This window comes from Globicephala melas, chromosome 3 (assembly GCF_963455315.2).
Source record: "Globicephala melas chromosome 3, mGloMel1.2, whole genome shotgun sequence".
In the NCBI taxonomy this organism is placed as follows: Eukaryota; Metazoa; Chordata; class Mammalia; order Artiodactyla; family Delphinidae; genus Globicephala; species Globicephala melas.
The window spans coordinates 132,950,432-132,965,430 of record NC_083316.1 but is presented as its reverse complement, the minus strand read 5'-3'; the positions used below and the strand labels follow the sequence as shown (position 1 = coordinate 132,965,430).

Sequence of the window (14,999 nt, the reverse complement as noted above, 5' to 3'; positions counted from 1 at the left end):
AGGTAAACATAAAAAAAAAAAGTAAGCATAGAAGTATCATATGACCCAGCAATTCCACTCCTAGGTTTATACCCAAAAGAATTAACATATGTCCACACACAAGTTTGTACACAAATGTTCATAGCACTATTTATTCAAGGTAACTGAAAAGCAGAATGAATGTGCATCAACTGATGCACGGATATACAAAATATGGTATATTCATACAAAAGAGTAATATTCAGCCATGAAAGAGAAATGAAGCACTGATGTATGCCACAAATGAATGAACCTTGAAAACATCATGCTTAGTGTAAGAAGCCAGACACAAAATGTCACATATTACATGATTCCATTTATATATATTGTCCACAGTAGGCAAATCTACAGAGACAGAAAGTACATTAGTGGTTGCCAGGGACTGGGAAGACAGGGAGATGGTAAGTGACTGCTAACAAATACAGGTTTAATGATAGTGTTCAGGAATTAGTGCGATGTGAATATGCTAAAACTCACTGAATTCACACTTTAAAAGACTAGTATGATATGTGAATTATATCTCAATTAAAAAAATAAATTCCAGCTTCTTAGAGGTGCTACATTAAGGAAAACAGATAAATCAATTCAGGGCATCTAAGCCCATCATCAGGGAACCCAGTGAGGAAAGAATAATGCTCAGAAAATCACCAGGGAGGTCAGATTGGTTGTTATGACTCTAAAAGTATTCTAGTAGCACTCCATGTCAGTCTCTAGGAAATTTGCATCATGCTTTATACGATGACTAGCCCCAAAGTGAAGCTATGGCCTTAGCTGTTTTCATTTCTCATTAACCTCTATCTTGCCATCTTTCAGGTGTTTCCTCTGCAGTATCAGAAACAAGGACCATCAAGTTTATGACTCTCAGATAACTGAACTCAATTCATTCAACACATTTTATTGAGTACCTGGAAAGTGCCAGGCACTTGCTATACGCAGGGAATCAGATGTGATCAGGATAAATGCTCCCTTCCCTTGATGAAACATATTCTAATATGAAAAATGGATAATAAAATATATGCTGCTTCTCTTCAATGGCTCTCCCATCCCCAACCTATTCAATGGCCTTTTCTGACCTGCTTCTGGGGAGGTAGGGTTCACCTCTGAGAACTGTGTAAACCAGGCTCCCTTTTACTAGCAAGAAATTAGGCAGCAGGAAGAGAGAGATGAGGGTATTTCTTCTCCCTGCCTCAGCCTCTCAGTTCTGGCAGTAAATTTCAACTACTACATCTCCTGTAGGATAGACTTCCTCTATAGCACCAGATCTCACTGGAAATTTTACGTTCTTCCTCTATCTTTTCATACTGAAGCATGTGTGGCAGATTATCTGAAAAGACAGCTACTAATGATTCATTTCAACCTATATGTTCAAGCTGATCCTCCCCTTAAAAAGTAGTATCTAGTTCACCTCCCCTTGAATCTGGACTTGCCTTGTGACTTGGTTTGACCAGAAAAATGTGGCAAATGTGATGCTCTGCCTGTTCTGGGACAAGTCCTTAAGAGGCCCAACAGCTTCCACTTTGACTTTCCCGGGACCCAGCCACCTAATAAGCGCTCAGGCTAAATTATTAAACAGGGAGAGATCACATGGAAAGAGAGACAAGTCTAGCCCACCATTCACCAGTCCAGCCACCCCAGCACAGAGGTACCAGATGTATGAATGTACCTATCTTGGACCCTCACTCAGCTCCAGTGGAATTTTCCCAGCCAACTCTACCAAGTACAGAGCGGAGATGAGCCATTTCTACCAAGCCCTGCTCAAACTGAATAATCGTGAGCAAATAAATGGTGGTTGCTTTTTTTAAGTCACTAAGTTGTGGGCACCTTGTTACATAGCAATAGAGACCTTAAACTAATGGTAATGGGTCCTCAATGCTGCTTAGTCCCAGATGCCTCGACATCCTTATTAATACCCTTAACCCTGACCTTGGCTCCATGAAGGGTCCACTGGCTTCATTCTCTTCAATTAAACCCTCTTGAGTTCTGTTTTATGTTCTGTTTTGAGTTCTGAGACACTGCCCAACACAACAAGTAAATAAATGAATAAGACAATCACAGATCCTTGTTGGTACCAGGATGAAAATAAGCAGGCTGCACGATAGGCAATGGCAGAACCAACTTCAGGCAGGGTATTCAGAGAAGGCCTTTCTAACTAACTCTGCTTAAGCCAGCTAACATCTGCAGCAAAGAGGCTGAAGGAAATGCAGTGCTAGTGGAAGCAAGGTTGGTGACAAACTCAGCTGAGGAATACACTTCAGGTTCAAGTCACTTTTTCTGGTGTCTCTGTCCTATGCCACAGAGCTAAGGCTTGCAACTGCTTTCATATCTCTGGGTATATCACTCATTTCATTCATCCCATTAGGCTGAATATTTGAACTAGAGGAAAGACAAACAAAAAGAATGGGAATGGCTCCTTCCCTGCCATGCTTGCCTCTCATCTCCCAACATACCTGAAAATACAAGTTTGAAGGGTGTGAGCCATAATGCCTAAGAAGAACCAGGACTAAAAAATGGGAGGGATGTTAAAAAGGACTTTTACATAAGGTATGAAAACATATTTTTTTCCCACAGTTAGGAGTAATTTGAAATTAAGGCAACATATTTTTACCAATACAATTGGCAAAAATTCTAAAGAGCAATAGCATCTAGTGCTGGTGAGGATGTGACAAAATGGGCTTTTCAATATGTTGCTTGGTGAGAGAAAGAACTGCTATCCTCTCTTTGGTATACAATTTGCCAACATCCTTAAATAAAAAAACATATAACATATCTTTCCCTGGTCCCACTTTTGAGAATCTACTCTAAACACCATATGTAAAGATAGATGTGCAAAGATCTATTTTATTGCAATATTGTTCACAGTGGCAAAAATAAAAAGTAGGAACAACCTGATTATCCATCAATAAGAAAATGGTTCAATAAATTATGGTACATTCATATTAAGGAATCACACCAGTATTAAAAAGAATGAATTAGATCTATATTTATTGAACTGGAGGGCTATCCATAATATATTATTAAGCAGGTATTTTAAAAAGCAAGCATCATGTATAGTATGATCCTAAAGCAAAAGTTACATATGTGCACATATATTTGTTTATATTTATAGGAACATGAAGACAGTGTGGAAAAATACATTTGCTTTTAACAGGATTACCATAGAGGGGTGAAAATAAATGGAAAAGGATCAACTTTTCTTTACATATTTTTGTACTGTTTCATTTATTGAAATGAGTGTATATAACTTTCATTTTTAATTCTGCTGTCCCCACCCTTCTTTCCACCTCAGGCAACCAGTTCTGACTTACTTCACCTTAGATTAATTTTAACTGTTCTAGAATTTTATATAAATGGATTCATAATTTTTTGTGTCTGGCTTCTTTTGTTCACTGTTGTGCCTGTGAGATTCATCCAGGTTGTTGTATACATTGGCAGTTCATTCCTTTTTCATTGCTAAGTTGTATTCCATTCAAATGGTGTATCACAATTTGTCCATATCCTGCTGATGGACATTTGGGTTGTTTCCAGATTTTGGCTATTATGAACAAAGCTGCAGTGAACATTCTTGCATGAGAATTTTTTTTTTTAATTGAAGTATAGTTGATTTACAGTGTGTTAATGTCTGCTGTACAGCAAAGTGATTCAGTTATACATATACATACCTCCTTTTTTATATTCTTTTCCATTATGGTTTATCAAAGGATACTGAATATAGTTCTCTGTTGCACAAGAATTTTGACATAGATTTCCATTTCTCTTGGATAAATACCTAGGATTTGAATTGTTGGGTCAAAGCGTAGATATATGAGGATGTATGAACATATTTTACTTTTGATAATTAAAAAAAAAAAAAAACAGGCTTCCCTGGTGGCGCAGTGGTTGAGAGTCTGCCTGCCGATGCAGGGGACGCGGGTTCATGCCCCGGTCCGGGAAGATCCTACATGCCGTGGAGCGGCTGGGCCTGTGAGCCATGGCCGCTGAGCCTGCGTGTCCGGAGCCTGTGCTCCGCAATGAGAGAGGCCACAACAGTGAGAGGCCCGCGTACCGCAAAAAAAAAAAAAAAAAAAAATTTTGAAGGAAGAGGATGAATCTGTACTTCAAAAAGATAATAATCCTTGCTATCTTTTTCTCCATCCTTCCCCTCCCAATAGGTGTTTGCATCTGTCAGTTCTTAGGCTTCCCAGGCCAGATCAGTGACCCACTACTTTTCAGGATGAATCATCAAAGATGGGGAAATTCTAACGTTATACCTGCCCAACAGGAACTAGGTTTAGATAACGCCCACCAGAAGCCTTAAGATTCAAATGATAATTCAAGAGAACTGCTAACACACAGGAAAAGCGGCTTCTATAGTCGGAAACTTATTGCAAACCAAACAAAACTCATGACACTCCTTTTCTATAATAACAAGTTGTCACCAGAATAGATACTTAGCATGAAAAAGAAGAAACGAGTCAAATCAATACATCAACAAGAGTAGCAGAAGTAACCCTACTGCAAGGGAGGGTTTACAAACAAATTGTGAACCAAACCTTGGCAACTTTCCAAACCTAAACTGACAGTCCAAGATGCTATAAAAATCCAGTCAATACCATGAAGACCTATTCTAGGAAGGATTGGCTGGAATAAACATATTTTTTAAGTATATATATATATATATATATATATATATATATATATATATAAACATATTTTTAAAAAAAAGGGGTACTGCCACACTGTCAATGACAGATTTTAGCACCCTTTTTCTCAGAACCGGCCTTGAGTCTTAACCCATAAGAGGGTCACAGTTTCAGTATATCCTCCAGGATACAGCTGTTTAGACCAGGGATGGACCTCAGACAGTTCAAGTTTGGATTCGAAGTGCCATGGGAAGCCAATAAAGTATTTTGTGCAAGTAGTAACATGGTCTGATTTATGATTCAAAAAGATCTTGGAAGAATAAATTAGCAAGCATTTGCAGTAGTTCAGATGAGAAATGATTATGGTTGACGATGGCAGTGGAGAAGGAGAGAAGTCCTAGGCAGCCCCTCAACATCTACAAGCCAGGGAGAGAAACAAAGGGTTTCTGAAGGTGTCGACATGGAGACCTAAAAGACTGTGGGGTCATGAAAGCTAAGAGAGAGGGAGTTTTTGAGAAGGAAGAAGTGATCAGCTGCAGCTTCAGAAGTACTGACGAGGAGCCTGTTTGTGAAGAAGACAGCCTTCTGTTAAAAGGAGCAGAGAAACGGGGCGGTAGCAGGAAGAAGATAAAGTGACAAGGAAGTGACTAAAGCATGTTTGTAGCTTCTTTTGCACTGCAGATAGAAATCTAAAAGGCCATGTTCTTAACTTGCCATACAAGTCCCTCCGTAGCGAAACTACTTTTATCAGTCAGGTTCCCAGTAGCAGACACTGGCACACTCAGAGTTTAGCTGAAGAGAACACCGTAATGGGACAATTTACAGCCATGCAGGCAGGGTGAGGAAACACATCATTTGGGGAAGCACCCAGGTGTTAGCTTCAGGGTGAAAACATTGCCACAAAAAGCCTGAAGAGAAAAGGGAAGGAAACTTAGAGCTGGAGCCATGGAAGGGGGGCCACCTGACACCAGCAGTGGCCACAGAGGGCCAGAACCCTGTTGCTAAAGCAGGAAGGAAGGAGAAAGAAATATCTCTCCCCCTGTTTTCTGATCCACCCTCACAACATTGAACCCAACTGGAAACCAGAAGCCATGAGAATGCAGATTATGTACTCCACAGAGGTCAGGAGGGCACAGAGAAAGGCAGAGAAATCCCTGGGAAGTTGATTGAGCAGTTGATTCACCAGCACACCCTTGCTCACCTCCCCAGCTCATCTCTGACCAGTTTCCCTCCCCTCACTCCCACACTGAGCCTTCTTTCACGTCCAGGAACATGCTGAGCTGCATGCTACCTTAGGCCTGGGTACGGGCTGTTCTTTCTATCTGGAATACTATTCCTCTCTCTGCCTTGTTAGCTCAAAATTATCTTTCCACCTTCACTTTAGATGTCACTTTCTCAGAGAGGCCTTTCCCTGCCCTTGTCCCTATCCCATCTTCAGGAAACACCACTGTTACATTCTCTCATAGCACCCTGTTCTTTTTCTTCTACAGCATTCTTCATCGTGTGCAATGATAGCTTTACCGCAGCGTTATTTGTTTAACATCCACCTACTCCCTCAGACTAAACATCATGAGAACAGGAATTAGTGTCTGTTTTCACAGGATGATTTTGGCAGTGGGGTAAATGCCCAAACACATATTTATTTAAAGACTTAATGAACCTGTTATAATACCCTCTCCACGTCACCCATGATCTCTGAACACAAACGGTTTAGCAATGATAACAGATCTTATTTAATCCGTCCTTGTTACATGTCAATCAGTGTGCTAGAAATTTAATGTATGTCATCTCATTCACCACCCACAGCAAAGTCCTAAGAGTCAGGGACTCTTTTCAGCCCCATTTACCCAGAAAGGGCGCCAAGGCATGAGAGGTCAAGGAATTCAGTCAAGGTCACACAGCTATGGGTTGTGAACCAAATCCCACTGATATCACAGCCGGTGCTCTGACCTTCCTCCCCCCACCACCCCCACATTAAACATCTCCCTCTGGTTTTTGCTTGTTTGTTTATAAGTCTATCTTCCATATTAGACTATAAGCCCCTTGGGTAACAACAGGTTTTAGTCAACTATTTAACCTCACTGCACATTGCAGATGCTCTATAAACACTGAACGTCAACTCTTTCCTACCAGAAAAGCATGTCTTGCGCTGACTGACCTCTCCCCTCACCTCCAGTCTTTACCCACATTCATTCTGTTTATTAAAGAACAGTGGTCTCTCAGTCAGACTCTTTTGATGTCCACTGCAGTGAGCTCTTCCACTACAGCACAATTCTTTTAATGAACTGATAAAGAGTTCAAGGACCAGCAAAGCCTCCTGTGAACTCTGAACACCTAGGGGCTTTTCCAGGACGCTTGCCCTTATGCAGAAAGACCTTGCCTCAGAAACCAGCCAGCCCATCCTTTCTGACATCCACCCAATTCAGCCCTGAATCTCACTTGACAAAGCAGGATCAGTTCCCACAGTCACAGGCTGCCTAGTTGCTTCACTGACGGCAACTTGGATTCCTGTGAATAGAGCTTTCAGAGGCCCAGCCACTGGGAGCAGCACATCTACTCTGGGCTCCCCTGTGGTCAGGGGACAGAAGGAGGGAGAGCATTCCAGGAGGCAGAAAAATGATTCCAAGAGCACTTCTGCCTCCATCTCACCTACTGCCAGCACCTGCGCATTCTTGCAGAAGGACTTGGAATGTGTTAGCCCTTTAGAGAACCTTCCAGGCTCTCTGAATAGGTTCACCCAAGCCCTCTAACAGCCCTGAAAGGAGACTGAATTTCAGCCAAGAAGAGCCCAACTGTCAGCAGAACAGAGAGTTAGGGAGGGCATGCCCTCCTACCAGCTTACCTGCTGCACAGTGCTGCGGCTCCACTTAACTCCTTACTTCTTCATCGCTTCTTTTTCTTTTCAATTATCCCCATGGCACTCTTTTCTCTTTTGCTCTCCACAACCCAACTTCTGTGTGATGTGGACCAAAAAAAAAAAAAAAAAAAAGTCAGAGCTAGAAAGAACCTTGTGTCATCTAACCCAAGGCATCCCAAGTCCTGGCAAAATCACTTAAGAGGTTTTTTAAAATACAGATTTCTAGACCGTACCTTAGACCTGCAGTAGTAAATAACTATTGCTTTTGTCTGTCGAGGCATGGCTTTCTTCAGCGTTTCTTCAGAGAACTTTTCTTTCCCCAGTCTACATGGTTCTCCTAGGACTAGCAATTCCATAATGCATGGCCCCAAGATAGGTACATGAACCAAACTGGGCTACTCAGTCATTCCCAGTGCTATCAGACTCAGTGGAGGAAAGATTAAAGTGTCCCTTTCCCACTGGTTGCCTAATCGAAAAAAATGCAACCCACTCTCCACACAGTAGTAGCCCTATTTCCTGCCAACTAGAAGAAACTTATCTGCAATGAAGGAAAATGAAAATCAGAGAGAGTTCTGACCATATCTGCTAAGTTCCTGAGGCAAGTTCTATCTCTGAACTCCTCTGTCTCCTGGGTCAACAAATTCTCTTGCTTTGCTTAAGCTAGTTTTGAGAGTTTCTATCATCTGTGACCGAAAGTATAGGGATTAATACATCTACTGAGTCAATAACTCAAAGGTTAAGAAAGAGAATCTGAAATTTTGAAAGATGTGCAGGGATTTCTGATGTATGGCTAGGTTTAGGATATTCTGATAGACCAACCCCTCACCTTATAAGGATAAAAGCTGAGATCCACATAAGGGATTTGATAATAATGATGAGGTAGAATTTAGTGAGCACTTACTACATGCAGGACTCAATGTGAAATGAGTTATATGTATTACTTCATTCAATCCTCAGCACATCACTTTGAATTTAGTATGTTTACCATATCTATTTGCTTGTTTACTGTGTCTGTTTTATCTACAATTATACATCTACCTCCTTACCACCTAGCACAGTGCCTGCAACATAGTAGGAGCTTACTAAATACTTGCAATATTGAATAAATTTTACAGATTAATACAATTACTAGCAGCAGCAGTAGTAGCAGCAAGGTTACTAACATTTACTGAGTGTTTATTTTGTGTTAGATTCTATTCTAAGTTCTTTTTAAACATTAGCTTAATTGTCTGAAAAAGCTTTTAAGGTAGGTTTCTGTTATCCCCATTATGATAAGAAAACTGAGTCACGGAGATGTCAAATAATTTCCCCAAGGTCACATAGCTAGTAAGCAGCAACACTAAGATTCAAACCCAGGCAATCTGGCTCCAGCGTCCCAGTTCACAACCACTATGCTATACTGGTTTAATTAACTTATTCAGAATGGCCAAGCTACTGAAATAGCAGATACAGAATTTGGGTCTAGGTTTGTCTGAGTCCAAAATCTGCACTTTTTAACCACTACTTTATACTTCCTGCCTGTGGTTAATTGTCTGACAGTTCATGGTAGTCCACATAAATGGTCCTGGGGTCGTGCAATATACAATCTGCATAGCTCTTGTGGCGACCCTCATAATATGATTCGAAACCAAGTATCCTGACTTCTAGAGAGGAATAGTTAGGTGTGATCAGAAACAGCCCTCGCTGGGCCAAATACTGAAACCAAGGTACAACCGTTTGCCTCTTGTGTCAGTTTGGATACTGCAAGAAGCAAAAGCCAAGATGGAATTAGAAGTATAAGAGATTTATTGAAGGATAAGTGGAAGAAGGAACAGGAGTATGTGGGAAGAGTTTCAGACTACAAGGAAGTTCTGTCAAGAGAGAAAGGAGAAGGAAGATTGGGTTGGAAGAGAATCTGTCCAGTTGCAGCAAAGCTCCGAGGAAATGTGGGCCAGGTCAGTGGGGAGCCCAAGGCAATGCTGGCCCAGCAGAGGAGTCCTGCTTTGGGCAGAAACAGCCTCACTCCAGAACACCTTGCTCAGTCATTGCTTGGGAGCAGCCCAGTGACAGCACAGCCTTGGCATAAATGCTGTGGCTGATCCCCAAGAAGTGGCTGTCGGAGCTGCTGGTCATCCACGCTCCTCTCAACTGGTTCTCTTAAAGATAGATCTGGCCGGAGCCTTCCCATGGCTGCCACAGCCCTGTACTAGGAATCAAACTCCTCTGGAGGAAACACCAAGGAGCCAGTCATAGGAGAGAAGCAGTGTTTACAATTGCTCCTGTCACATAAATAACACTGCTGAGTACATTTGCTTTCAAACCTTGTGTTGGTTTGGCCTTACTAAAAGCCCATTTAGTGAAAAATATGTTTTCCTGAAGAGGGGTAGGTGGGACTTTTTCTTGTTTATTTTTCTGTGGACACATTTAAATTGCCACAAAGAAGTTACTATGGAAACTGCTCCCAAACTTGCAAGATAAAGGGTAAAAATGGAACACTTTGTTAAAATGCAAATGATTAGTCTTTAGAGACCAGAGCACTTTTTAACAAACTCTCCTTGTCTGGCTCTTCTGAGTCCATTAAGGGCTCTCTTAAATCAAAGGTAGACAGGCAGGTTTTTTGTGTTATATTCTAGATGGCATTGGTCAACTGTGAAAACACCACAGGTGACGACTCTGGAATAAATCTAGACACTTTCAAACTTGTTGGATCAGGCAAAGTAGATAACAGTATTGTACTCTCTGGGTAACTCTGGTGAAGCTGACTATGAATTACTATGAATGTGCAAACAGGCCGAGGGCAGGGAAGGTGGTTATTTTTATGCCAGGCCCATTCTGCTGGTGTACCCTGAACCCGCTTGTTTGAAAGTTAACTTGCTGAGCTCTTATTTATGGGAAGCAGTTTCCCTTTCTTATCTCCCCAGGCCACATTCCACCCTTTGAATCTTGAGCTGGACAGTCCTTTCAACACGAAACACAAACTTCTCATTCGAAAGCCCCATTTCTCTGCCTATCTCTTTACCTGCCCCTCCCCACCCACTCTCCAACTCACTTTACTTCTGTCTGCCTGAGCAATCCTATCTTGACAAAGCTCTCAGATAGCTTTGTCCTGATTTCTGCTTTTTGTACTTTTCTGCCTGGCAATTCTTTCAACTTGCTTGTCTTGTTGAAATCCCGGAAGTCTTACTGAAACCCTTTTTCAGAGCTGCTTCCAGTTATTAAGTGGATGAAATATGAAGGGGTGATTTGACCTGAAGAACTAACTAAGGGGTCACATGTTCTAGATTCTTGATTTGAGATCATTGTTACCTAGCTTCATGACTAGCAGCAATCAATTTCAGGTCTCCTTTGTGAATCAGAGTCATCATCTGTTCCCTTCACCAGGAATTCTTTTCTTGCAGTTGTTTGTTTTGTTTGTTTGTTTGTTTTTTGCCAGCTCCTTTTTATCATTCAAGTTTCAGCTTAAATAAAATGTCATCAGGGAAATTCCCTGGCCGTCCAGTGGTTATGACTCCAGGCTTCCACTGCAGAGGGCACGGGTTCAATCCCAGGTTGGGGAACTAAGATCCTTCATGCCAAAAAAAAAAAAAAAAAGTCCTCAAAGAGGCCCTAAATACTCCCTAATGTTATTTTCCTCTAACATCATTCTTCATAACATTATCTTCTGTTTTCTTCAAGCACTTTCTATCTGCAATTATCGTAAATGTTCCCTTGATTACTATGTTTTCCTCCAGAGGACCTTTAAGATCCAAGAGAGCTGAGGCCTTGTCTGTCTTCTTCCCAGCTGTATTCCTCACTCCTGGCACATAGAAAATGCTCTGTAAAAATTTGTAGAATGAAAAAAACTATAAAATTTAAGCAGTTGGACCAAATGAACTTTAAGGTTGCTTGTGGCTTTAACATGAACACTGTCAAAAATGAGTAAGTTAAAAATAAAATGACAACAACCATTTAAATAAAACAATGAATGCAGTGTGGATGTATACTTACGCTTTAAGAATATACACCTGCCAAGTTCTTGGGCCTGTCATAGTGTTGTACTGCTGTTTTTATACAGTTTCCCAGGGAGTATGAACGGAATTTCCGAGCTTTATAATACAGTATTTAACAAGGATATCAAATAGCTGTCTAAATATAAGAGCCCCGTAACACAGAATTAGAGTGGGATAGGTTTTAAAATACAATCTCTTCAATTTACAAGGATGTAAACTAAAGCCCTGGGAAGGAAGTATATTTGGACATTTGGAACCAAATTCAGCGTTGCTTCTGTCAATGAGGAATACATATACCAATCACACTTCCTTATATGTAATCATTATTAATAACATAATAATGCTTTATATTGGAAAAACAAGTTTGTGTGACGAGATTCTATACCGGTGGTTCTGAAATGTGAGCATGGAGGATTTGTTAAGGCACAGACTGCCGACCTCACCCCTAAAGTTTCCGGTTCTGTGGGTCGGGGGCTGGGGAGGGGTGCGGAGAACCCCGAGAGCTTAAGAGGAGCCCTACTAATCTTACCTCAGGAACTCTCTCAGCTTGACTGGCCCGCTTGGCGCGGTGAAAGAACTACAAGTCCCAGCGTGCCCCGCGCGCAGCGGGAGGAAAGTCGGGCACTTCCGCTCCACGCAGAGCCTCTGTCCCCGCGTCTCGACGTGTCACTGGCGGCGCCGCGGCTGTGGCACGATAAGGCGCTGACTGGGGGAGTTTGAGGCGGCGGCGACCCCGGCCTGGATCTGTCCCGGCGCGGAAGGGTTCTGGGGTCCGTGGGGAACAGGAAAGGGAGGTGGCGGCTCAGCCCGCTCGGGGCACGATGTTGAACATGTGGAAGGTGCGGGAGCTGGTGGACAAAGCGTGAGTATCTGGGGTCAGTTGTGGCCGAGGCCCACGCGGGGGAGGGGCGGGGGGAAAGGGGAGCCGGGTCTGCGCGCGGGGCCTCCCGCGTCACGCCCCCCGTCTCGGCCGGCCCCATCATGGCGGCGTCCGGCTGTCTCCTCGGCCCCGGGCCGCGTCCCGAACCGCCAGTCTGGGAAGGGACCCTTCCTCGTTCGAAACATCCTCTTAGCCCCCTTCTCTCCTATGCAGGCCGTCCTCACCCTGCCCCTACCCCCACCCTTCTAGGCACAGACACTTTGGTCGGGGAGGGGGCGGGGTTGTCTAGAGATGGGTCAGTGCCCTGGCCGGAGAGCTGTCTTGGCCCCAGGCTTTGGGCTTTGACACCTGGGCAGCAGCGAAAGCTTGTGGGTGGAGGACTCACTTCACTGGCTCTCTGTGCACCTCAGAGTGTGGTGCAGAGACCTTAGGCCTGGTCGGGAGGTGTTCTTTACCTTGCTGGGTTTCTTTTCATTCCTAATGAACCTGAAGTGTTGGAGTGGGTGGTAGGTGTAACAAGTGGCCACTGTGGTCAGAGTGAAGTTGCTCAAGAGGAGACTCATCCTTCGCTTTTCTAACATCAGTGAGAGTAGATCACCACATAGCTTACTGTGATTCTTTTCCTCTGTTTCCTTTTCCACTACACTTCATTTTTGGAGGGCCACTTGTTCCATTTGGTTTAATTAAGAAGTCATTGAATTAACAAGAAATTTCCCCTAAAGAAGGAAACAACCCAGGTTTATATCCTGTTGATCTACTTTTAACTTCCCTGACAGGTAAAATGACTAATTTATAGTTGATTTTCTTTAAGATTTAAGTCGTAACTTTAGTATCTTACACTTAATTGAGTGTATCAGATAGATATAACAGTGGTTAAGTAAGGTCTGCTAGGCCAGCAGGAAATAAAGTTTAAGAATTTTCCCCTTCCTCTCGGGTTTTAGTGACGATACAACGTGTGGTGACAAAAACATTTCATTTGTGCCACTCACCCAACCTAAAATCAGGAAGTGTAGATGGCAAATTCTTGAGGCTTTCTTGACCCCAGAAAAAATAATTCATTAAGAGATACAAACTACTAGGTATAAAATAAATTAGATCCAAGGATGTAATGTACAGCACAGGGAATATAGCCAATATTTTATAGTAACTTTCAACAGAGTATAATATATGAAAATATCTAATTGCTGTTGTACACCCGAAGCTAATATTATAAATCAACTATACTTCAATAAGAAAAAAATTCACAGTGGCTTGGGTAATACGTCAGATAGAATTTAGAGTCTGACCATATTTTCAAGTTTTCTGTGCTACCAAGAAGGGAGTAGAGTGCCTAAGGAGCACAGGTTTGTGAACCTGCAGAGCTGGATTCAAGCTCTGTAACCTTGGCAGATTACTTAACCTTGAAGTGCCCCAGTTTTCTCAGGTGCAGTATGAAAATAATGATAGATACTTAGAGTGTTGTTGTGAGAATTAAGGGCTAAGGACTTAGATAGCATATAAAGCCCTTAATACAGTAGGTTTAGATCAGTATGCTTTTCATAACTATAGCAGATGTTCTGCATCAAGAGTAAGATTAAACTTCATTAAGAGAGAAGCTCCACGTTTGGAAAGTGATTTGGTGATTTTGCTTTATCAACTATTTATTTGACCGTTAAGTTCTCAGTCCTTTATTTTAGGTTTGTTTTGCTATTTATATAACCTTTGCTTTCCAAAGATAAAATAAAATCATGTTGCTTATTTTTTCAGATCCAGGTTCGTTGGTTTTTTAATATTTGGTGTAAGTCTAGGATACCAGCTTAAATAGTCTTTAAAAATCCAAAAGCCTCTACAAAACTATCTCTTTATTTCTTAGCCAGAGGACAGTGGAAGAAAAACCACTAAAAAAACACGTTCTTATCTTAGGGGACTAAATCTGTAGTACTCAAAAATTTGAAGAGACTGTACATTTTTCAGGAGACAAATCAAGGCAATATTTCTGCTTTAATTGTTCATTTCATATTGTTTTTAACACCTTTGTTACTAATTTTCAAGTGCTTCAGGTTAAATTTGTCACATAAATAGTTAGCAAGTCAATCTAATGGAAGAGCTGCTGTTGAAAAATAACTTCTCTCTTCCTTTTTACTACCCAATTTAGAATGGAGACTTGAACCAAGTTATTCAAGAACATGTAAGAACGTTGCCACCAAGGACTTTTTATAGATTTCGTGGGTGTCTGACACATGATATTAGGATTACAACATGAGGTTATTTTACTGATGAATACTCAGAATTTAATTTTCATCTTTCACTGGCAGGAGAGAAGAAATTGTTCCCCCCAAATGAAAGCATTTTACAGAACCAGTACCTGTGGTACTGTGTGCATTTAGACTCTTCACCTTAAATTGCCATAATGAAGGTGAAGCAGATCCATAGAACTGCTGTTCTGATTATCAAGGGGATAAGGTGATGAGGAAACTTGCAAATGAGGAAACAATGAAGTGACTAAGGACTGCTCTGAGAGCTTTGTTGAATAGAAATGAGGCTTTATATGATAGAGCACTGGCTAGAGGTTTAGGAGACCTGGGTTCAGATTCTGATACTGCCTTTTAAATTAGCCGTATGTCTGATCTGAGGCAGACTCATATGACTCTCTAGACCTTGGATTCCTTATCTTTAAA

General features: G+C 41.7%; 1 protein-coding gene across 2 annotated transcripts in view; it reads left to right on the top strand.

Moving 5' to 3' along the window:
- The first annotated feature begins 12,110 nt into the window (after positions 1–12,110).
- The window catches only part of CLINT1 (clathrin interactor 1), a 64,788-nt gene continuing 61,899 nt past the window's right edge, over positions 12,111–14,999 (top strand). For both annotated transcript variants that reach the window (XM_030834259.2, XM_030834258.2), the window contains exon 1: positions 12,111–12,324. In XM_030834259.2, coding sequence (XP_030690119.1) covers positions 12,284–12,324 — 41 coding nt within the window. In that variant the 5' untranslated portion in view covers positions 12,111–12,283. The remainder of the gene's footprint in view (positions 12,325–14,999) is intronic.